The sequence below is a fragment of the Hypanus sabinus genome, chromosome 10, assembly GCF_030144855.1.
Source record: "Hypanus sabinus isolate sHypSab1 chromosome 10, sHypSab1.hap1, whole genome shotgun sequence".
NCBI classification, from domain to species: domain Eukaryota; kingdom Metazoa; phylum Chordata; class Chondrichthyes; order Myliobatiformes; family Dasyatidae; genus Hypanus; species Hypanus sabinus.
The window spans coordinates 109,320,671-109,345,696 of NC_082715.1; the positions used below are offsets into that span (position 1 = coordinate 109,320,671).

At 46.7% G+C, this 25,026-nt stretch overlaps 1 protein-coding gene across 2 annotated transcripts; it reads left to right on the forward strand.

The window, feature by feature from the left end:
* The first annotated feature begins 598 nt into the window (after positions 1 to 598).
* Positions 599 to 23,648, forward strand: ephx1 (epoxide hydrolase 1, microsomal (xenobiotic)). 2 transcript variants are annotated; one of them, XM_059982610.1, is made up of 10 exons: positions 599 to 2,986; positions 3,085 to 3,340; positions 11,976 to 12,174; positions 15,428 to 15,608; positions 17,248 to 17,481; positions 17,826 to 17,955; positions 18,436 to 18,647; positions 19,154 to 19,262; positions 21,913 to 22,038; positions 23,162 to 23,648. In XM_059982610.1, the coding sequence occupies exons 3-10, from the start codon at positions 11,992 to 11,994 to the stop codon at positions 23,364 to 23,366; spliced, it is 1,380 nt and encodes a 459-aa protein (XP_059838593.1). In that variant the 5' UTR covers positions 599 to 2,986; positions 3,085 to 3,340; positions 11,976 to 11,991; the 3' UTR covers positions 23,367 to 23,648. The 2 variants fall into 2 exon arrangements, with proteins under 2 accessions (XP_059838593.1, XP_059838592.1); XM_059982609.1 differs by lacking the exons at positions 599 to 2,986; positions 3,085 to 3,340 and adding an exon at positions 9,366 to 9,521.
* The last annotated feature ends 1,378 nt before the right edge of the window (positions 23,649 to 25,026 follow it).

Sequence of the window (25,026 nt, forward strand, 5' to 3'; positions counted from 1 at the left end):
GTAACATATACTACATCCCCATTTCCTCATCCTCTGAGTCTGTACAACATTCAGTAGTTAGGTATCTGGCTGTCTGTTCTCGCATGTCACCAGAGTCCTCCTACCAGGTGTAGGGCCCATGTCAGGCTCTGGGTCAATACATACCTCTTGATAAAAGGTGGTTCCAATAGTGAATTTTGACAGGCCCATTCCCATCTTCAGCTTCACCTGAAAATCTGGAACATTTGGCATCTGACTGCCATCTACGCAGTGTGTAGCTGCCCAGCAGTCAGCCAACTTGTGCTTCCCTGATAGCCCCAATTTCCTTATGAGAACTCGCTCCAGCCATCAGTTGGGAGAACCTAATCTTTTGGTCATATTTCCTTGATTCTGCTTGGTAGCAGAGACCCTTGTTGGTTCATAAGCCTTTCGCATTTCTCTCCTCATGTCAGGCACACACTAGATAAAAAAACAAAAAACACAAGATGCTGGCAGAACTCAGCAGGCCAGACAGCATCTATGGGAGGAGATAATAACGACGTTTCCGGCTGAAACCCTTCATCAGGAGGGCCTGAAACGTTGTTATTACCTCCTCCCATAGATGCTGTCTGGCCTGCTGAATTCTGCCAGCATTTTGTGTTTTTTGTTTTTTATTTATTTCCAGCATCTGCAGATCCACTCATGTTGCCTTTGAACACACTTTAGATAGGTTTTTTGTGGCAAATCTTCCCCACCAGTCCTAAAAGAGGTCTACAAGTAATCATGCTTTGAGCCCAACCGTCAATTTATGGTGAGTATCTTGTAGCAGTGGACAAGATGCCCTTTATGCTGACTGTATTTGTTCTTGCTGGTCTCCAGGGTTCCGAGCATGTCTAGCAGTGTCCAGTTGAACCTCTTGGGCTGGAGGTCATCCTGAGGGTGATAAGGCGTAGCACGCTCAGTAACTCGTGTATGAACCTACTCTCAAAATCCCCTGATCAGCGTGTATCCGCCTGGGAAGGCTTAATGAATGAAATACTTTTCCCGTAAAACTTTGGCCATGGTGGACTCCCTCTGATCCTTTGTAGAGAAGGCTTGAGCATATCTGGTGCAGTGTTCAGTAATGACCAAGATTTTCACAGTGTTGCTGCAAACACACCAATCAAGTGGCCCCGCAATCTGCAAATGGGAAAATGGAATGGCCAATGTAGGTAGTGTCTTCCCCCAAATAATATTGACTTGCAGTAGAACTGAGCTCTGGCCTCGTCAAACTCCAGATGACCTGAATCATCATGAAGTAACCAGACACAATCCTCCGAATCTTCTCGAGCAGAACCAGCTGGGAACGCAGAGGCCTGTCTGGAGGAGACATGACCTGGTACAGAACAAGTTTCCTCAACTCCATTCTCTCAGCAGTAGAGATACGGCAGGGTGTTTCATCTTTTCAGCCTGGGCCGTATCCCCCTTTCGCAACAGCTGTCCAAATGGTAACAGTACAAGGGTCATCTCACTGAGCGGTTGCCACTTCCCCTGTCCTCAACTCAGGCAACTGCTTTGTATTCAGAGCGGTCGTTGCCGTAAGCTTACGGAATGGCACAGCCAGAAGCTCCCAAATGATCCACAGCTCTATCCTGCCATAGCCTTGCCTCTGATTTCCATGAGGCAGAAAACTGGCACATTATTTTATCTCCAGGTGCAGGAATGCTCTCCCACTCTCCATCCAGCCCTTCATGTGCACATCGGGACGATGCATCCGCAGCGATGTTCCAGCTTTCTGCCCGATACTTCAGGATGAAATCATAGACAACACCGCCAACCACCGATGGCTTGAGGCATCCAATTTTGCCAAGGTCAGGATATAAGTCAATAGATAGTTGTCGGTCCTCCCCTCAAACTTTGCACCCTATATATAGTCACAACCCATTTCAATGTCAGGAACACCAATTTGTGTGTGGGGTAGTTTCGCTCGGCGGGTGATAAACTTCGGCTGACAAGTGTGACAGGTCACAACCCTGTGCCTTGATCCTGATAGAGAACACCCCTAAGCCCTATCTGCTGGCATCTGAATGCAGTACATACAGCGATCGGGGGTCTGCAAAAGCCAGCACAGGCGCTTTCGCCTGTAGCTCCTTCAGTGACTGAAAGGCCACTTCATGTTTCACATCCCATCTCACTCCAAGAAGCTTCGAAGGGCTAAGATAATCTTTACCATCCTCTCCTTTTGTCGTCGCCCTGTTCTTCCCCAAGGGAGGGTAATCACACAGAAGTTGATTCAAAGGGTGACTCACTTCAGAGTAGTCCTTAACAAACCTTTGATGGTACCCACAGAATCCGAGTGTAGAGCTCTCTCAGTCTGGGGCCTTAGCCATGTGGTCACCACCTCTATCTTAGACAGATCTGTAGCTACTCCATCCCGTGAGGCTATGTGCTCAACTTAGCTGACAGACTTCTAGCAAAAATGGTGCTTGTCCAGTGACTGTTTTAACTCTTCAGCTTTCAGTGGCCCAGCACCTTCAGTAGCCTCATCGCATGCTCCCCCAGGGTAGACCCGAACAGAATGAGATCATTCAAGTACACCAGTACCTCAAGCAAGTTCATGTCCCCTGTAGACTTCTCCATGACATGTTGGAAAGTAGCCAGTGTTTCTGATGTTCCCTGGGGCATTCTTTCAAACTGAAAATATCCAAGTAGACATGGATGTAGTCTTCTCTTCATCAGCCTCACTTATGGGTATCTGATGATGCCCACTCCTCAGGGCCAGCACACTGAACCACTTAGTTCCACTCAGGCAGGCCAGAGTGTCCTTGATCCGTGGAACAGTGTACTTGTCAGGGACTGGGCGTCATTTCAGTGTCCGATACACATTCCCATTCCCCTTCACTATGGGTGACGCATAGGGACTCCATGACTCAGTAATACTCCCAGCTTCATTCAGTTTCAGGAGATGCTGCTGGTCCTCCAACTCTGCAGATGTCAGACACTGTGACCTTTCTCTGAATGGGGTGTCCTCTATCACCTGGATGGTGTGGTGAGTGCTCTTGGAACAACCCATGTCAAACTCATCAGTAGAAATGACATCTTTTAACTTTAACATCTTCTCCATTACTCTCCTTTTCCAACTTCCAGGTACCGCGGAGTCACCAAAGTTGAATGACTTGGCTGTCAGCTTTCCTGATCCAAGAGATCAGCTGAACAAACGATGGAGGGGGTGTCTTACAAGACATTTGGAGGCTCACAAGAAAACCAGACATAACAGTCACTGGAAAAAGATGTGCCATTGGTATTCCCCACTGGAGGGTGACCTCTCTCCCGGAGGTGTTCCTGACACTCACTGTCATCCTGTTCACCTGTACAACTGAGGGCCTCACCAGTACCCCAGCAGGTAAGCATGATTGCTCTTCGTCATCTTCCAGAGCATCCACCAAGAGGGCCTCGGCCTTGGGAATTCCAGGAAGTTTGGGATTTCCCATCACTCTAGCTACTTTCCCGGGCCGTAACACGACAGGTTTGTTCATCATCTGGCCTGGGACGGGTTTGTATTTTGTCAAAAGCAGCTCTGAACACTGGGTGAGTTGACAGGTTTTTCGGAAAGCTCTCTCCAACTTTGTCCTTACAGGCTCCCACTATCCTCATGATAAGCAGTATTTGTTCCTACAAGAATTAAAGCTTCACGCTTCTCAACTGGGTCTGGCCAAACTTAACACTAACGTATCAAGGACCTCAGCTACTCCCACATCTGCCTGTCGGCTTTGTCATGCTCTGTGATGGCACCCGCCGATATCAAGTGAGATACCTCAGCTGTAAAGTTTTTCACGAAATCCTGTAAAACCCCTACATGTGGGACATCAGGGGCCGCTTCAGCACCAGAGGTACCACCAAGGGACTGTGACCCGCTAACAGAAGCCTGCCGCTCCTCATCATGTTTTCCTCTCAGCTGAACACATGATGGAGGGGCGGGGGTGTGTCTTACAAGACATTTGGAGGCTTAAATCAATCACATTGCGTGGCTGTGAGCCCCTTGCCACTTGGCCGATTCTTAACTGAGCACGTCAGCAATTTGAATGACCCCTTTACACCGCAAACAAAGCAGCTGGCTTCCTAGCTGGAAAATGTAGGCAGAAAATTTCTCACCTTTCTCCTGAAACATGCACCTAACCCCCATCATCAGCTCCATTGTACTTCCCGTCGTGCCAAAAATACTTTCTAATGTTTGCATGTAGCTCACAGAAGTAGCAAATGGGTTCTCTGCCAACCAAGACCTCACTAAACCTTTTAGACTCTACCAGTACCAGTCTTTTCACATTATCAGAGCACTGCCACTCACGCAGCATCCCAGATGACTGCTCTGCCGAAGTCTTCTATTGCTCCTCCCCCTTGGAGGTGGGCTTTGCTTTGACCCTCCACCTGTACACTTTGCCATTTATCCATCAGGGACGTAATTGCCAGTGCCAAGTCAGAATTTTCTCATCTCACTGAAGGACTCATTCGACCTTCCACATCAGACAACTCCTTCCCCTCACTTCGGAGAAGTGAGAGCAACTTGTCTCCTCAGCTACAGGAACACAGCTTCCAATTTGGTGCCCTCGCCTTCACTCCCCGTTCTCTGAAAGTATGGACGGCCAATGGTGTGAGGCAGATGCACTCCCATCACATCATTTCCAGTTTGAGCTGAAACGACATCTTTGCCGGCCATTTGGTCAAACTGCCATGCAACAATTGTAACTCAGCCTAATTCTTTAATGGTACTTAAAACCCTATTCAATCTGGACAGCAGTTACCTATCCCACTCAGAACACAAACATTGCACCCCAATGCTGAACCCCTGTGGTGTCCATTGCCACGTATCTTAATCACTTTCCTGGACAATAATTAAACACTGACTTAAACACAGACCCACTTCACCAATTTTATCAATTCTTAGGGCAATCACACAATATTCAATTAATTTAATCCCAGATGAACCCCCACAATAAAACCCCTTTTTACTGGGCATCTCTGGAGATGTGGCTCGTTAGCCCTTTTCTAACAGCCTCTAGACTCAGCGGTGAGAAAACCACCTTCCTCAGACTCTGTACGTGTATGATTCCCAAACCCGTGAGGCTAGGATGCCTTGCCCTCCCAAGCCCTGACTTGCAGGAGTACAGTGTGATTTACTGCCCCCGGCAATCATGTGATGGCAAGAAATAACAGACCCAGCACTGCATACAATTATAAAGAAAGTGTATTTATGAATGTTAACTTAACCAAAGAGTTTTTAAAGAAAAGAAAGAAAAATACAAAAAGGGCTCATTATAATTGAACCATCAAGTGCGCAGAGGTGCAGCTCAAATCTTCCAAAAGCCAATGCGTATGATGTACGCACGGCAACAGCTCCTATTCACTGATCACTGGTAGAATTCTCCCCTCTTGGGTGCATTCCTGGTGGATCAAATCCTATGGCCAGTTCTCTCTTGCTTCTTCTCTCTCCATCTTCTGCCAAAAAAGATCTTGACCCATCTCAGTGTCCATCACAAAACCTCTTCCCCAGAGTCCTCTTGAACCTTCTCACAGTTCCACCCTCCTGACTGGATTACGCAACATTCCTAAGCATCCTTTATCTTTAACAGTAACCCGAATGGAAACACACCTTTTCTACAGAAAACCATTATATGAAATACCCACGACATTAGCAGTAAAATCTCTGCCAGGCTGTTAAGTACATAATTTGTGACTCAGTTAAATGATACTTTATCTATTTATACCTTTTTAACAATTTACACGAAACTTTGGCTAATTGGGTAAAAATGTACTGGTCCCAATGTGTTCCAATTAACAGAAACCCACTGTAGTTTAATGAAATAGAGAACAAATTAGAACACTGCCAATGCTACAAGAACTGTGTAGTACTTATTGACAGAGGAATTCATCCAGTGTACGAAGCCATGTTCTTTGACTGACTGTAAAGAAACAGGTCGTACACCATTCTGCAAGAAGTAGTGTTTAAATACAGCAATAAATTTTCTGTCATCCTGTGTCGCCGAAAGCTCAAGTCCAGATGTGACATCTTCATCATTTTCCTCGTCTTCATGTTTCCTGCCTTGGTGTTTTGATACAATTATTTTGAATGTAATATTCAAGATGATTGTTGATACCTTTAAATGCTTTGTAGTTCCTAACTTCTTGAAATAGTGAAATCATTTCATATTCATTCCTAGCTGTTTCTGGCATCTCCAAACCTGAATGTTTGAAATCACAGTGAGCAAAGCAGTTCTGAATTGTCTTTCTTCTTATTTCTCACCATCTATCACTGATAAACTGTAAAAGGTTAACACTTGCACTTCAAAAGTCATTGCTTTTTGAATCAATGTCTGTCGGCCCAAATGGATAAATGATACTATTTAAAAACTGTTCACTTTGAGTAGAGTGTACTGTCCAACAGCATGTGACTGATGTTAGTTAGAAATTGATCAACAATGGTTTCATGTTCCAGTTAAGTGGCTCTATGTCCTGAGTAAGTGAAGGGAATTCTGGCTATTTTCTCAATTGCTTTTTGTTCTTTAGCCTTTGTTCCAATTAATCGATGGCCCAATCCACCTGTCTCAACCACTTTCTCTGGCAGCTCATTCCATATTCTCACCATTCTTTGTGTGAAAAAATTTGTCCCTTGGGTCCTTTTTTAAACCTTCTGCCTCTCATCCTAAACCAATACTCTCTAGTTTTGGAGTCCACTACCCTTTGGGCTCCTGAAGGTTGTTATAGTTGGAAGTGGTAATGGCGATAAGCCCCCACTGCCTATTAAATGCTCTCAACAGTGTGCAACTCAAATAGCCTCTGACAACCAATTCCAGCTCCTGGTCTTCATGTGTGGCTTAGCTACTAAACCCAGTGGAACCATTCCACTGACAGGAGAAAGCTGGGTTACTGGTTCCTTAAAACCAGTCACTTTGAGCAAATGGAGCTCTTCAGCTATGGTTGGCCATTCATCTAGGAGAAGGAAAACTCCATACTCAGACCTCCACTACCCTGCAGCTGTACCCACTCGTGGGGAAGGCTTTGGGAGTAAAACCTGGAGTTGGAGTCCCTCAGGCAATCCTATGCTGAGTTCAATGTTGACCAGCGGCTCTTGCGACGCCACTGGTGTTAAACTCTATGGGTCTCTGCCATTCCTTTGGATTCATCAGATGTGTGGAGAGGGGGAGCTTGCTAAATGGACAATAGCTTGGTCTCCATATCGTACTGCCCAGGGGTGTGTATCTGGAGAGCTAGGATGCAACATCCATGGTTGACCATGACCAACGAAAGCCTTTGAGCAATCAGTGTTCATGAAATTATCAGCTCGTCAGCCTGATCCCAGATTTTAATTTTTAAGGATGAAGTTTTAGAGTACTTGGAGAATCTGAAATGAGCTAGAGAAGACTTGAACAGTTTGGGTGGGCAAAGAAGTGGCTGACAGAATAGGGTACAAGGAAGTGTAGTATTATGCATTTTGGCAAGAAGAATAAATATGTAGACTATTTTCTAAATGGGGAGAAAATCCAGAAATCAGAAGTGTAAGGGAACTTGAGAGTTTGTTTGGGATTCTCTCCAGTTTAACTTGCAGGTTGAGTCAGTAGTAAAGAGGGCAAAGATAATGTTAGTATTCATTTTGAGGGGACTAGAATACAAAAGAAACTATAAACTTCTGTTTACTAAGGTATTGATCAGATCACATTTGGAATATTACTCGGGCCCCCAAAGTAAAGATGTGCTGGCTCTGGAGAGGATCTGGCAGGGATTCACAAGAGTGATACAAGGAATGAAAGGCTTAACCCATGAGGAGCGTTTGATATCAGCCGGCTGTACTCAATGGAATTCATAAGAATGGGGGGGGGGGGCGGGTGCATGGAATCTCATTGAAACCTACAAAGTAACTGAAAAGCCTGAATAGAAAAGATGTGGAGAGGATGTTTCTATTAGGAGAGTATGGCCTGAGGGCACAGCCTCAGAATAAAGGGATGTACCTATGCCTTATAGCAGGTCAGAAAGTGGATTTTGTGGTGAGTGCTTCACCTTCTGGTAACTTAGAGACACCACCACCTACAAACCACATTAGTCATGTGATCAAAACATTGGCGTGTGGCTCTAACAATTCTTCAGAAGCTCAAGAACAGTCATCTTGATTAGTATCCCAGCAACAGGGCCGATAGTGTAGAAATGAGTAGGTTTTCAGGCCTTGGTGGAAGTGACAAAGGACTTGAATATGATGGAAGATGGAATAAAAGGAAAGGTGGGGAGGGCAAAGGGGACCAGTGGGGGATGAGTGATAGGCAGATAGGTGGTTGAGGGGGGTTGGAGTAAATGTAAGAAGAATGGGGAAGATCAGGAAGAGGGAGAAAGGGGAAAAGGGGAGGAGCTGTGAAATTTGATGTTCATGCAATAGGGTTGTCGACTATTCAGGCAAAATATTAGGCATTGTTTCATCCATCCAGCCTCTGTTGCTCTTTCCACTCCCTCCTCTTCCATCTCCCTACCATTCCCTCTTGACCCAGACGGATGTAGCAGTTCTTGCTCCACCTTTAATACTGGCTATCTCACCTCCATCTTTCAGCCCAGACCAAGTCTCCAACCAAAATGTCAACTGTTCATTTCCCTCGGTCAGTGCGCCTGGAGTCATCGGATAGCCTGGGGGTCAATACCAAAGTTTAGAACCCAAAGGTCAATCGGAAGTCCAGAGGTTGAAGCCAATGGCCGTAGTCTGGAGACCAGAGATCTGTCCTGGAGTTGGAACATTGTGTGTGTGTGTAGGATGTTGTACTTTTTGTATTATGTTTTGTTTGTTGTACTCCATTGTGCTGTGTTCTGTGTGGTTCTGCCAAGCATTGTGGGCACGCTGTGGTTGGCGCCAGAATGTGTCGTGACCCTTGCGGGCAGCCCCAGAACCGCAGAATGAGTTGGCTGTTAATGTAAAGCTCGCATTTCACTGGTTTGATGTACGTGTGATAAATGAATCGTCTAGCATCTTGTGTGCTGCTTCAGTAGGCCTGGCAAAGCTGTATAAATAGCTGCCGTCTCCTTTATGGAAGAATAACGGCAACACGGGATCCGAAGTCGAGTTTGTTGTTCGATGCGCAGAGCTGTATTGAAAAGCTTACTTGCAACACCGTCAGAATTTCATTTATTAACACTGGGATATTTCCTGAAATTTGTTGTGCGTTCACAAGAAGAACCTACACATATTTTACAAGAAAGAACACAATAAAAACGAAACAAAGTCCATTTTAGTGCAGGCTGTGAAGCTGCAGTGATTGCGGTTTTGCGGTTAGTTTAAAAACCCAATGGTTTAAGGGAAGTAGCTGTTCTTGAACCTATGGTGCGTGGGACTTCAGGCTTCTCCGTCTCCAGGCCGGTCGAAGGCGCAAGAAGATGCCAATCACGTAGCACCATCACCAAACCAGTCTGAACGGAGGAGATCTGCCGGCAGGGAGTGAGCATTTCCGACAGACGGGCTGCTGCAGCCTCGCTCCCAGGTCCAGCGGCTGCACAACACTTCCGGCCCCTTCCTGCCAGGCTCCAAAGGTCGGCAAGCTGGTGTCTGCAGATCTGGGGTAAGTGGCAGAGGGTGGTGGAGACGAACCTGCGGGGAAAAGTGGGAAATCTGGGCGGGGTGCAGGGGGAACCGTTAGTACCACCTCCTCTGCCTACTCCGATTTCTAGGCAGCAGAATTTGAATTGGGTGACAGTGCAGACTCTGGCCTTGGCTGGATGCGAGTTGTACTCATGGGAAAGTTTCTTACTCCACTTTCCCTCATTTCACTGCCAGTCCGCCGAGAGCAATCCTCCGAATAACTCGAATCCTTATGTCTGGTCACTGGTCCTTTCCGTTTCCCCTGCCCCAACCCCAGGCTCTGGACACTCCGCAATCTCCTGTCGGTACACTGCCAAGGGCATCTTCAGAAGACGATGCCTCAAGTGGACACAATCCATCATTAAGGACCTTCACCAGGCATTCAACAACCACATTGTGTAATCGTGGCCGATCTGCTCTGCTGCCTTCAGTGTCACTGTGTGCGTTTGTTATTTGACATGGCTGACCACGAACACGAACGTTCTTGGCTATTTTTTCTACAATTAAAAGTGATTTCCCATCGCCTTCTTCTGGGCAGTGTCTTCACAAGATGGGTGACCCCAGTCATTATCAATGCTCTTCAGAGAATATCTGTCTAACGTCAGCGGTCAGGAATGAGGTGGGCGCCGACTGCTCCCATGACTTCTCATGACTCTGATCGGACGGGAAGATTTCCCGTTGATCTGTTCTCACCGTCTCCTGTACAGAATTCCCCTTTCCCCTCACCTTCCACCCACCAGTCCGTCACCGTCTCCAGACAGAATTCAGATTCAGGTTTATTATCATCGGCATGTGACGTGAAATTTGTTAACTTAGCAGCAGCAGTTCAATGCAATACATAATCTAGCTGACAGAGAAAAATTAATAATAACAAATAAATCAATTACATGCGTTGAATAGATATTTTAAAATGTGCAAAAAACAGAAATATTAAAAAACGGTGAGGTAGTGTCCAAAGCTTCAATGTCCATTTAGGAATCAGATGGCAGAGGGAAAGAAGCTGTTCCTGAATCGCTGAGTATGTGTCTTCAGGCTTCTGTACCTCCTACCTGATGGTAACAGTGAGAAAAGGACATGCCCTGGGTGCTGGAGGTCCTTAATAATGGACGCTGCCTTTCTGAGACACCTCTCCCTAAAGATGTCCTGGGTGCTTTGTAGGCTAGTGCCCAAGATTGAGCTGACCAGATCTACAACCTTCTGCAGCTTCTTTCAGTCCTGTGCAGTAGCCCTTCCATACCAGACAGTGATGCAGCCTGTCAGAATGCTCTCCACAGTACATCTATCGAAGTATTTGAGTGTATTTGTTGACATGCCAAATCTCTTCAAACTCCTAATAAAGTATAGCCACTGTCTTGTCTTCTTTATAACTACATCAATATGTTGGGACCAGGTTAGATCCTCAGAGATCTTGACCAGGAACTTGAAGCTGCTCACTCTCTCCACTTCTGATCCCTCTGTGAGGATTGGTATGTGTTTCTTCATCTTACCCTTCCCAAAGTCCACAACCAGCTCTTTCGTCTTACTGACGTTGAGTGCCAGGTTTTTGCTGTGGCACCATTCCACTAGTTGGCATATCTCAGTCCTGTACACCACCTCATCACCACCTGAGATTCTACCAACAATTGTATTGTCAGCAAATTTGTAGATGGTATTTGAGCTGTGCGTAGCCACACAGTCATGGGTATATAGAGAACAGAGCAGTTGGCTAAGCACACACTTTCCCCTTTCTCCTCACCTTCCACTCACTTGTCTCTAGCCTCTGTTCTCACCATCTCCACCCAGAATTCCCCTTTCCCCTCACCTGTCTGTCACTGTCTCCCACCCAGAATTCCCCTTTAGCCTCACCTCCCACTCACCCGTCTCTAGTGTGACACACACCCAATTGCCCTCACCATTCAGCATTGTGAGGGAATCACTCAAGAATACTAGGCTGAGGTAGAACCACGCAAGGACTGTGAGTGGTCACCAGCCATCAGACTGGTTCCAGGGCTGGTGGCTTTGACTGTAAGGAGAGGTTGAGGAAACTGCTGCATTTTGGGAAGGTCAAACCAGGGTAAGATATTGAGAGTGAATATCTGGGTTTTGGGTGTGTTTTTGGACAGTGGTGTTGTTCCTAATGAGTGGTGGAGTCTGAGGGAAGTTAATGGGAATGTGGGGCGGAACAGATTGTTTTGGGCAGGATAAGTATGGACTCTGCCTCGGAAATTCACCTCTTCTATAAGTGACTAATTCAGCTTTACTGCCCTAGTCTTGGACTTAGTTACATCACTCTCAAACTCATTTTAGCATTCCATTACAACATGATCACTCTTCCCCAAAGATTTCACTGCCAGTAGTAATTGCGAGACACCAAAATCAGCGTGATGGTGGCAGACTTTAAGTTGTGATGTAAACCCTATCTCTGCCACTAATTTGTTTGTCGTCTCCTCCCTAGGTTCACCTTCTCCACGATGTGGCTCATTATCTTCACCCTGGTGGTTGGAATTCTCGTTTATTACTTGTTTTTGCGTGAGAACCCCAGGAGCATCCCGGAGGGGTTCGGCTGGTGGGGGGAGGGGGATCCGCTGGAGGAGGAGGAGGAGGATGAATCCGTCAAGCCGTTCAAGCTTGAAGTGTCAGAGGAAATGATCCAGGTAACTGGAATCACAGTACCAAACCAGGAACGGACAGATAATGGAAACAGGGCCAGTTACAGACCAGGCTTTTAATCAAGCCTGGCAGTGTTACAGGAACAAAAGGGAGCTTTATGCTTATCCCACCTCCAACGAGCTGTTGGCTCAGCTCAGAGACTGACTGTTTAGCAATTCATGTAGAATGTGAGCTGGGTCACAAGAGGGAAGAGGGTCTGAAAGGTAAGGAGAGAATTCGGGCTTGTGTTTGAGGCCACAACATACAGACCCACACTTACTGGGTGCTATGGGCTTGTTCCCGAGGTTCTTCTATAAATCAACACTCCTAGGAAACCTACTAAGGTCCCTGGCATTTAGTCCATGTTCAGAGGTCATTTTATTTGGTTCCTCCTGTACCTAACAAAGTGGCCACTGAGTGTATGTCCGCCGTCTTTCACTGCTGTAGCCCATCTACTTCAAGTTCAACGTATTGTGCTGTTCCTCATTACACTTATAACGTGTAGTTATTTGAGTTACTGTTGCCTTCCTGTCACCTTGAACCAGTCTAACCACTCCCCTCTGACCTCTCCAATTAGCAAGGCATTTTCACCCACAGGAATGCTGCAGTCTGGATGTTTTTCTACCATTCTCTGTAAACTCTAGAGACTGGTGTATGTGGAAATCCAGAGAGATCAGAAGTTTCTGGCACCAACAATTATTCCATGGTCAAAGTCACTTCGATCACATTTCTTCCCCATTCAGACATTTGGTCTGAACAGCTGAACCTCTTGACTATGTCTGCAAGTTTTTTTGCTTTAAGTTGCTGCCATATGATTGGCTGATTAGATATTTGCATTGATGAGCAAGTGTATCTAATAAAATGGCCACTGAGTGTATATGTCCAACCAAAGTTTTACTTCCCAAAAATGCATTACCTCATCTGAAATGGCTTGATAGGCCACTTGGAGGTCTGTTGGAGCTGGGCAATGAAATCCTCTCTCAGTGCTCCCAACCCAACTCCCAGAGATGGATAAATAGCGCCCTCTGGTGGCTCATTCCACATACCTGCCACCTTCCATTTGTTTAAAAAGAAATTTAAATTTCTCCCTTCTGAAAGCTCTAGTTTCAGCGCCCTGAACTGCAAAATAGACCTTTCATAACTTTATAAACCTTCTGCATTCCAGTGAGAACAATCCAAGGGTATCCAATCTGTTCAAAGTAAATTTATTATCAAAATATGTAAATGTCCCCATGTACTATCCTGAGATTCATTTTCTTGCAGACATTGAGTAGAACAAAGGAATAAATAGAATCAATTAAAAAATGCAAAGACTGACAAGCAACCAATGTGCAAAAGAAGACAATCTGTGCATATGCAAATAATAATAATAATGAATGAATAAACAAACATAAATAAATAACACTGACAAAATGAGTTGTAGAGAATAATCAGCTTCTTGGTTTTGCTGACATTAAGTGTGAAGCAGTTGTGGCACCATTCAACCAGATTTTCAATCTCCCTGCTGTATGTTAAATCTTCAGCCAACATACTTGAATATGGCATTGGAACTGTGCTTAGCTTCACAGTCATAAGTATAAGAAACAAGTAGAGCAGGGACTAAGCACACAGCCTTGGGCTACACCTGTACTGATGAAGATTGTGGAGGAGATGACTCCACAATCACTTTCCTCCTTTCTCCTTTTAACAATATCCCTCTTTTCCAGGCAACATCCTGGTGAATCTCTTCTGCATTCTCTCTATTCCTCCCACATTCTTTCTGTGTGTGGCAAGCAGGACTTTCCACTGTACTCCAAGTGTAGTCTAACCAGTGTTTTGTTCAGCTGTATCCTGACTTCCTAAGTATTATACACACTACCCTCTCCAGCAATGTTGACATTTTCAGATTTACCTCTCAGGCTCCTCTGTACATTAACATGTCTGCTGGAAAGTCGCTGGAATATAGTGCATTCTTCACCCTTAGCAACACGCCTAAAATGCCAGAGGAACTCAGAGATCAGGCAGCATCTATGGAAATGAATAGATAGTTAACATTGTGGGCTGAGACCCTTCTTCAGGACCAAGAAGGAAGGTGGAAGACATCTCTTCAGTCCTGAAGAAGGGTCTCAGCCCGAAATGTCAACTACCTATTCATTCCCATAGATGCTGCCTGATTTGCTGAGTTCCTCCAGCATTGCAGGCATGTTGCTCTGGATTCCTAATATCTGTAGACTTCCTGTTTATGATTACATACTCTTGTCTGGTTAAATCCCAATTGTCACTGCTCCACCTAACTTTCCAAATGCTCCATGTTCTTTTCACTGTATCCTTGGACAACCTTCTCTGCTTTGTATGAACAGACCGAAGGGTTTCAGCCCAAAATGTCGACTGTACTCTTTTTCCAGATGTTGCCCAGCCTGCTGAGTGTGTCCAAGTTCTGCCGTGTATGACTCCAGCAAACTTACTCCTTAGACCAGCTGCATTTACATCTATTAAAAAGAAAAGAAACAGCATTGAACCTTGCTGTACACCACTAGTTACAAACTTCCAATCAGAGTAACACCCATCCACCACCTAATGTTGGACCTAGTTTGTTTGCACTCCTCTGGACATTCTAAAGTCCAAATAAACCACATTTACTTCTCTGCTTTGATCAATTTTCATAGTTAACTCATGATCTTAGTCAGATCTGTTGGACATGATCTCCCCTGTTACAAAATCATAAGAATCCCTAACTTTGCAAGTGAACATAAATCCTGCCCCGCAGGATCTTTTCCAACAACTTCCCTTGGCTCACTGGCCTGTAGTTTCCAGGATTTGTCCTTAGTGCCCCTTTTGAAAAGAGGGCACTGTTAGTTAACCTCCTGTCTTTTGCTACCTCACTCTTGGCTAATGAAGATGTAAAAATCTTAGTCAGAGCCCAAACAGTCACTTCCCTTGCTTCCATTTGCATTTTGTGATAAATCCCACCAGGTCCCAGGGATTTATCTATGCTAATCTGCTCCAATATTTCCAGCACTCCTTCCTTCTTGCTATGGATATTCTTCAATGTACCCCTCCCTTAACTGTTCTTCCATGACATTCTCCCTGATGAAAACTAATGAGAAGTATTCATTTAAAATCTCACCTGGATCCACACAGATACTGTTCCTTATACTGTCTTTTTCTAAAATGCTTGGAAAAGGTTTCTACATGTCACTCCATGATCCTCCTTTGCCTTCCTAATTTCCTTTTGTGTGTGTATAAACCCAGCCTGTTGGAGTGTTGTTTGAATTCCAGGACTTGTACAATCGCCTGGACAACACCCGGTTCACCCCGCCACTAGAGGGCAGCTGCTTTCACTATGGCTTTAACTCCACCCACCTGAGGACGGTGGTGTCCTATTGGAGGAAGGACTATGACTGGCGGAAGCAGGTGGCACTCTTAAACAGCTATCCTCATTTCAAAACCAGGATTGAAGGTGGGTCCCTTGGTCCACACTGTTCAAGATTCAATTATTATCAAAGAAGTTATAAATTGTACAACCTTCAAAGTTCAAGGTACATGTATTATCAAAGTACATATACAACCCCACGATTCATTTTCTTGTGGGCATACTCTGTACATCCATAATAGAATCAATGAAAGGCCTTGGGGCAGGGGGAGGGGTCCTTGAAAGACTCTTGTGACATTGGGACAGGAGGAGTTGATGATGTGAGTGTCCCAGACTGTATTGAGACGTTGGGGCTTGGACAGGGCCCCAGACTGGCGAAACATTGGTATAGCAGAGAGTAGTTGTGGGTGGGTGTTGTGTTACCCATGAGTTTTCCTGCTTACCTCTACAATTAGGATGTTAGTGGACCAGTTATTGGGAACATGAGGTGTTGGTGAATAGTGGAGTTTGGTGAGGGCAGACCAGTCATAGAGATCCCCGAATTCTTCAGAGCAGAGCAACAGGTCATAGCTAAGCTACAGAGGTCCGGACCCAGATCATGTATCATAAGATTTTTGGGAGCATTGAGCGACAAAAGGATACTGGTGAGGGTCCAAGGATCAAAACGGGGCAGCACAGGTGATTATGAGAAAAAGAATGAAGGTGCAGAGGAGATCTACCAGAAATATGAAAGGAGCATCAAACATTCTGGAGAAACTCGTGGGTCGAGCAGCATCTGTAAGAGGAAAAGAATTGTTGACGTTTCAGGTTGAAAGGCTGCGTCAGGACCAGGAGTGGAGAGGGGAGATGGGCACTACAGAGGAGAGAGGGGGAGCAAGTTGATTGGTGGACGACAGAGGGGTGAGAAATAAGTCCGTGCCCTGTACTCTCAACAGGGCACATCCAAGTCCTACATGAAAGTAGGTAGGGTGGTAAAGAAGTTGTATGGCATGGTGGGGGCCGTGAGTGTAAGAGTCACAAAGTTATATTGCAGGGACACAAAACTTTGGTTAAGCCACGTTCGGAGCATTGTGTGCAGTTCTGGTTGCCCCATTTCAGGAAGAATATGGAGCCTTTGGAGAGGGTTACCGGGATGCTGCGATGATTAGAGGGTATGGACAAATGGGTTATTTTCTTATAACGTTCTATAAGCATTCCCCTCAGCTTCTGAAAGGAGCCCTGATTGAAGCTTATGAAATTTTGAGAGGCATGGGTAGAGCAGTCCTTTTATTTTAGGTTCAAAATGTTAAATACTAGTGGATATGCATTTAAGATTGGGGGGAGCGTGGGAAGTTTAAAAGTGATGTACGGGACAGTGCCTAGTGTGGTACTGGAGGGGATACAGATCGTGGACAGGCAGCAGAGATTTAATTTAATTTGGTGTTGAGTTTGGCACAAACGTTACTGTCCAAAGGACCTTTCCTGTGCTGTATCGCAGGTAGGTGGTGCCAAGCAGAGGAGGGGAGGGGAAATTGGGAGACACTGAATGATAGATGAGGCTCTCCTCCTCCCCACCCCCCCCCCCCCCCCCACTGCCTCACTGTTTCTTCACTCTGTCTGTCTGTCGTCTTTCTACCACTGTCTCCCCAGAATCATGAAGAACATTGCAAATTTCCTTAGCCTTGAAGATCTTTGTACAGGGAGAGTGGTTGTATCGGGGTCTTGCTGATTTGACCTTGATTTTCAGGGATCCAGGTACACTTTGTCCACGTGAAGCCGGATGTCCTTCCCCCAAACCGAGCCGTTCGACCCCTGATGTTGATCCATGGTTGGCCGGGTTCCTTCTACGAGTTCTACAAGATGACTTCCCTCCTGAAGGACCCTGACAGTCATAACCTGGACAAGCACCAGAACCTGGCCTTCGAGATGGTTTGTCCCTCCATCCCAGGATATGGCTTCTCTGAGGCACCACACAAGCAAGGTGAGAGTCCCACCTGCCCAACCTCAAGTTTCTGGCCCAGGTAACATTAGAACAACATTTTGACCCTAAAATACCTACCAAAACCTTATCCCACCCTGTTGTCCCGGAAACACCCAAACAAATTCAACCCAACCCCATCCTAAGAATACTGACTGGCAGCTTGTCTGATTCTTGACCCACTGGGAAGGACCGGGTGGGGGGTGGTTTGGGTGGGTGTCCCCGGGATGGGTGGGGTGGGGTGTTGGTGTAGGTGGTGTTGGGACTGTCTGATTGGGTGGGTGTTTCTGGGATGGGCGGTGTGTTTGGGTGTTCAAACTGTAATGCATTCACTCACCTGTCCGCAGGCTTTGACAAGATCGCTGCTGCCCGCATTTTCCACAAACTGATGCAACGTTTGGGCTATGAGCGTTTCTACATACAGGGAGGTGACTGGGGTGCCGCCATCGCCACGAACATGGCACAGATGATCCCTGAGTGAGTCCAGCTCAGAGCAGTGTGTTTGATGGAGGAGCGAGGGACAGGGTTGGGAAGAGGGCTTGAAGAAGGAAAGGGAGTGTGGGAGGAAGGCATAGGGGAAGAGTGAAGAGTGCAGTTTGGGAGAGTAAGAGACAGGGAGGGCAGGGAACTGGAGGGAATGGGGAGGGTGAGGGGGGTGGGCAGCAGGAGTGGAGGGGGAAGGAGGGATGTGGGGAAAGAAGGCGGGAAGAGGAGGAAAGGAGGACGGACAGGGAGCAAGAAAGGACAGAGGGAGGGGAGGTAGGAAGTGCTGGGTGAAGGAGGAGACCATAAAGAAGAGGGAGGGTCAGGCGAGGGGAGTGGAGGAGTGTTGAATGAGGATGGGTGTATGAGAGGAGGGAGTTGAGGAATGGGGACAAAACTCTGTAGGTGGGTGGCAAAGTCTGTTAACTACTCTGCCCCCGCCCCATTGTTAACTCTGCCCCCCTCTACCCAAAGGAAGGTATTGGGAATCCACCTGAACTTCTTCCCATTGACGAAGCTGAAACTGCAGATGCTTCCCTCCCTCTTTCTTGGGCCATACGTGCCGTCGCTATTTGGATTCACACAGACTGATGTGGAACGGATGTATCCCTTCATGAGGAACATCCATAAACTGCTGAAGGAGTCGGGGTACATGCACATCCAGGGAACTAAACCAGACACACTAGGTAAATATGTGGCCCAAAGACAACAGCCACAGGCCCGGGGCACTGCACAACAGGATGCTGGGCTGTATTGAGAACACGGGGTCAATTATGGGCTGAGATCAAATACAGGGCTTCAGAGAGTTTGGAGATAGAATAGCAGGTCTATGGGTTGTTCTGGCTACCATTTAGTTCTATAGTTTAGTGGTGTTATATCCTTAACAATAGGCACTCACAATGGACTCCAGGCTGGGATCTGGCCAAGAATCTGTGGGTTTGTATCAGGTAGTGGAGTTAGTGTCTACAAACAGGAATCTGTTACCTGATGATGAAACGTTGTCAAGGTCTTTGGGCTAATACAGTGGCACCTTCTCGAGGAATATCCTGGAGCAAGTTCTGCCAGAGACATCTGGTGACTTTCATGGATCTCTGAGAGTTTGCTACAATCTAGAATTGGTTTTGTGGGCTTTGGCTTGACGCGGGGAGCCATCTGTACCTGGGTTTACTGTGGCTGTTTCTCTACTCGACAGGCTGTGCTCTCAATGACTCCCCCGTGGGCCTGGCTGCCTACATCCTGGAGAAGTTTTCCAGCTGGACCAACATGGCTTTCCAGGATCTGGACGATGGTGGGCTGCTCAGGTGGGACACTCCTACATTCTCTGCTCGTCCTCGCATTTCCTCTGGTGACAGGCCCTGGCCCTAACCTGCACACTGCAGCTCCAGGATCAGATCAGTGCCGCTGAATACGGCAGTTCATGTTACGCAGGCTGCATTTTGAACGTTGTGTTCTGTTTTGGTCATCCTGCCAAAGGAAAGATGCCATTGCACTGGAAGGAATGCAAAGAAGATTTATGAGCATGTGGCCAGGACTTGAGATCTGAATTATGGAGCAGGTTAGGAATGTAGGAGACTGAGGAGTTATTTTACAGAGATTAGGTTCAATGTGCAGTCTTTTTCCAGGGTTGAGGAATCAAGAACTAGAGGACATAGCTTTAGGGTGGGCGGGGAAGATTTAATAGAAACATGAGAGGCAATGTTTTCACTCAGAGGGTGGCTAAATTTATAGAACAAGCTGAGCCGCCAGAGGCAGGTACATTAACAACATTAAAAGGTACTTGGACAGGTCAATGGATAGGAATGGTTTAGAGGGATATGAACCAAACTCAAAAGCAAGTGGAACTAACTTAGGTGGGACATGTTTAGGTCAGTATGGACCAGTTGGGCCAAAGGGCCTGTTTCGATGCTGTATGACTCTATGATCTGGCAGGCACAAGGCAGCACCTACAGATCCTGGCTGTGCCATGTCAGTACATGGGAGAGGCTTAAGTGCTGGGGAAGGTTACTGAGCGTGTGAAATGAAGAGAAAGATTGTGACAGTACCCAGGAGGCTAGGCAGCTTCCGTGGAGACAAACAGTCATCACTTCAGCTCTGAGACCCCACAATGGAACCAGGAAAATGAGGGAAACTAATAGTTGAACATTACAGAAAGAATGGGGATGAAATGAATGACTAAAACTAGAAGGCACGCATTTAAGTTGAGAGGAAATGTGCAATACACACACACAAAATGCTGAGGAACTCAGCAGGCCAGGCAGCATCAGTTGATGTTTCAGGCTGAGACCCTTCAGCAGGACTAATCTTTTTAAGCAGAGAGTAGAGAGCACCTGGGATGTGCTTCCAGCAACAGCGATGGAGGCAATTAGATGAAGACTTTAAGAAAGCTGTTAAATTGGCTGATGAATGTGCAGGAAATGGAGAGACATGGACAGTGTGCAGACAGGAGAGATTAGTTTTGTTACATGTCATTAGCTTAATTACTTTAGCACAGCATCATGGACTGAAGCTCCTGTCCCTGTGCTCGATTGTCCTACCGTCTGATATGGTGAGGCTCAGGTTACCTTGAGGATAAGGTTTCCTGGTCAATAGATCTACAATGACACTTAAAGAGAGGAGTTACATATAAAATAATGTGTAAAAACTGTGAAAAGTGAGACATTTTACAGATGGTATCAGTGGAGAGAGAAAAAAACTGAGGCAGTATCACAGGTGGGAAACCTACAGCAGAAATGACCATTTCTAATACTGAAGAGCAAAGGAATTAGCTGAATCTGCGGAATTTGATATTGAATCCAGAACAGTGCCACGTGTCCAGACAGAAGATGAGGTGTTGTACCTCAAGCTAATATCAGGCCTGGTTGGAGCACCAACAGGCAAGAGATGTGTCTGGTCTTGAGTTGGGTGGTTTATGGTCTACCAAAGGAACACTTTGAAAATGGGTCATGTAATCGTGGAATCATGTAATCAGAGCCAACAGGGTAGAATGTTTCCTCTGTAATCTGAGACAATAGGGTAGAACTGATGACACCAGGCTGGTGAAACAGAATAGGCCCAAAAGGTTAAAGGTGAGCGGAGGAGAGGAGAAGTCCAGTTCAGTGATGATCAAGATCAGCTTGGTGTTCATTCCTCACCAAGCCAAATGAATGCAAAGGAGTTGGGGCATTGAGAGTAAGAGTCTGGTTGCAGCTTTGGGTAAGCCACGTCAGAGTATTGTGTGCAGTTCTGGATCTCCAACGATGGAAGGGGAGACGTGGAGGCTTTGGAGAGGGTGCAGAAGAGATGCTGAATACTTCCACAAGACTGACGGTTTGTTGCTTCTGATACCAGCATTGTCAGTCACTTGTGTCCGCAAACGGAGTTAAGCTGCCGGGATTGGAGAGAGTGGAGAAGGATGGATTTGTTTCTCCACAGCATCAGAGATCGAGGAGAGACCTGATGGAAGTGTAAACAATGAGAAACAGACATGGTGGAAAGATTCCTAACGTAATTCAATGGGAAACAGGCAGTTCGGCCCATTTGCAAATAGTCAGAGTCTTTATCCCTCCAGAGTGGAAATGTCAGATATTAGAGGGCATAACTTTGAGGTGAGAGCAGGACAGTTTAAAGGAGATTTAAGAGGCAAGTTTTTTTTGACAGAGTGGTAGTTGGGAGCAGATATGGTAGCAACATTTAAGAGATGTTTGGACAGGCAGGAAATGAAGCTACATAGAGCACGTGCAGGTAGATGGGATTGGTTAGAGCAGCATGGCCAGCACAGACATGGTGGGCTGAAGGGCCTTTTCCTGTGCTTTCCTATGGTATGTTGGATGAGATCACTGACAGAATGAGTGAGGCCTGAGAGGACGATGTTGCAGAGGGACACAAGCTGCTGATGGCTCCTGAACTACCAGTGTAGGAAGTGTTATCTTTGTGTCTTTGACCTTCCACTTCTCCCCTCTTGTCCCAATGCAGTAAGTTCTCCTTGGACGAGCTTCTGACCAATGTGATGATCTACTGGGTGTCGGGCTCCATCACCTCCTCAATGAGGATGTACAAAGAGAGCCTAGGGGTGAAAGCCATGAACGGGATTGATGGGAAGTGAGTGACCGGCACTGCTGGGGCTGTGGGTGGGTTAGGGTTGGCTGGTGAAACCCCTTCCTGACAGCCAGGAGCAAGGAGACAAGGCCATCCTCCCTCTGACCATGCACCCTCCATACTGGGTGACCAACATTGAAGAGGGTGGGGCTGAGATGTAACCAGAAGGCAAGGGGCAGCCTCTGATATTCCACGTACACGTGGGGCATGGTCTCCTCCAGCTCGCAGAAGTGATGCGTGGCTGGCAGACCATAGAAATTATCACAGGGCACCGTCCACCTGCTACGCACCCTCCTCTTCCTAGCCATCACTCACCATCTGGACACGCTGTGGCAGTCAGACTTCACCTCTGGTGGTGGGGGGAGTCTCAGTAGAGGTCACTGTATGCAGATGCTGCCCTGGTACGTTGGCGACCTGGGTGGAGGGTGCCTGGTGGTGGGGGGAGTCTCAGTAGAGGTCACTGTATGCAGGTGCTGCCCTGGAACATTGGCGACCTGGGTGGAGGGTGCCTGGTGGTGGGGGGGAGACTCAGTAGAGGTCACTGTATGCAGGGCGCTGTTCTTGTACACTGGGGACCTGGGTTGGGGGTGCCTGGTGGTGGGGGGGAGACTCAGTAGAGGTCACTGTATGCAGGGCACTGTTCTTGTACACTGGGGACCTGGGTTGGGGGTGCCTGGTGGTGGGGGGGAGACTCAGTAGAGGTCACTGTATGCAGGGCACTGTTCTTGTACACTGGGGACCTGGGTTGGGGGTGCCTGGTGGTATGGGCTCTCATGCTTTTGTGTCTCCTGTTGATGCCCAGGGTGGGTTGGGTCTTTGATGATGCTGTCTGCTTTTCCAAGGCAGCAGGAAGAGTGGACAAAGTCCATGGAGGGGAGGCTGCTGCCCCAACTCTCTGCAGTTTCTTGCAGAGCAGTTGTCATACCAAGCTGGGTATTTTCTGTGGCGCATCAATTGTGAGGGTCAATTGCGAAATGCCAAATTTCTTCAGCCTCCTGAGGAAGTAACAGTGTTAACGGCCATCCATCTTCCCCGAACACAGTGGCCTGGAAGCAATCTCAGGGAAAACACTCACTGTAACTTGCTTTCAGAGACTTTCCTTCCTCCTTCTGCCTCTCTCTTTCAGGATCCCAGTCTATGTACCCACTGGATTGGCTGCCTTTCCCAATGAAGTATTGCATGTTCCATTGACCTGGGCCAAACAGAAATACAAGAGGATTGTGTCCTACTCCTATATGTCACAGGGAGGTCACTTCGCTGCCCTGGAGGAGCCTGAGCTGCTGGCTGAAGACCTCATACGCTTCATTCAATTTGTGGAAAAGAATGGCTGAGAGATGCAGAGAGTTCCATCTGAACAGGCCCCCCCACACACAAAATGGGAAGCCTTGTCAGATAATCACAAGGTGAAGATGATCCCTTCGATCCCTTCACCTTCAGTTCAATAATTAGTTCACCTTCAATAATCTCCCGCTGTCAAAATGGAGAATTGGAGCTGTTGTTGACTTTTTTATGATCAAGTATAATGGACCATTCCCCGATGATACCGTCCACTTTTCCTGGAGTCCTTTGCACTTCTCTGTCACACTGAGAAATAAAACTTAAACATTCCTAACTCCCTCTGTCTTTTTAATTTTCAAATTCCCTCTTTGTTCAGACTCCCTGCTCACAGTTAATCTTTTTATTAATCTCTGGATTTCACTGGCAATGTCAGCATTTATTGCCTATCCCGAATTGTGCTTGACAAAAAGTTGGGATCATCTTTTTGCAACACTGCACCCTTTCCGGTGAAGGTGCTCCCACAGTAACGTTGGCCAGGGAGCTCCTGGCTTTACACCCATTGATGGTGAAGGAACCATGATAGATTTCTAAGTCAGCAGAACATGGAAGGGGGAGGGGGAGCGGCATGTGGTGGTGTTTCCCTGCCCCTGCTACCCTTGTCCTGTTTGACACAGGAATCCATGGGTGTGAGATGTTCCTGGCAGATAACTCCAGTGTAACATTTGGTACAGGGGATGGAGAGAGTAGGTGATTAAGATGGTGAATGGGCTTCAATTAATCAGAATCAAATTCAGGGTTAACATCACTGGCATGCGTCATGACAGTAGCAATGCAGTGCAATACACAAAAAATTTACATTACAATGATTAAATAAGTAGTGTGTAACCCCTTGGGTCGCCTCAGGCTCGCTCAGCTCGTTCTTGTCTAGGGGGAGCAGCCTTCGGCCCCGCCAAACTGGGTAATCAGCTGGTGTGGATGCTGTGTGATGTCCCCGCCTCGCCCAAAACCAGACAGTACACCATATGCGATTAAATGAGTACAATTTATAAAGGTTACTATAACTAAGTGATTAATAACGATACAGTATATATGAAGAGAAAATTAAAGAAAAGGTGCCAAACTTATCAAAGTCCAAACCACTTCGTGCACAACCGTTGGAGCTCAATTTCTGAAGTCTTCTGGCCACCATTCGATCCCCTCCGAACTCCTTGACTCGCTGCTCAGGACCCTCCGAACTCCTCGACTCTCCAAACAGCTCAGGACCCTCCGAGTGGTCAACCAAGCACATCTAGCTTCATCCCCCCCCCTCTCGGAGAATCTCCCGGCCTCGGACCCCCCTTTGGGGTCCGATCCTCGCCCAGCTTAGAGCATTGCGTCCTCTCTCTCGACCCCCTCGCGCCGATCTGCCCAAAAGCCCGTCAACAAAAGCTTACAGACTCAGAAGAAAGAACATTAATCCCCATTTGGTTTACAAAGGAATACCATTCTCGTTATCAGTAAATTAGCATTCCTGCTAGTTAACAAAAAGAAACCCTTTCCCAACAGTAACAAAGAAAAAAGAAGAAACCCCCTTTACAAGTGCAAAGAGAGAGCAAAAAAAAGGCAGTGTACATGGGTTGGTTAATTGTCCATTCTGATGACAGAGGGGAAGAACCTGTTTGTAAAATATTGAGTGTGTGTCTTCAGGGTCCTGTATGTCCTGTACTTCCTCCC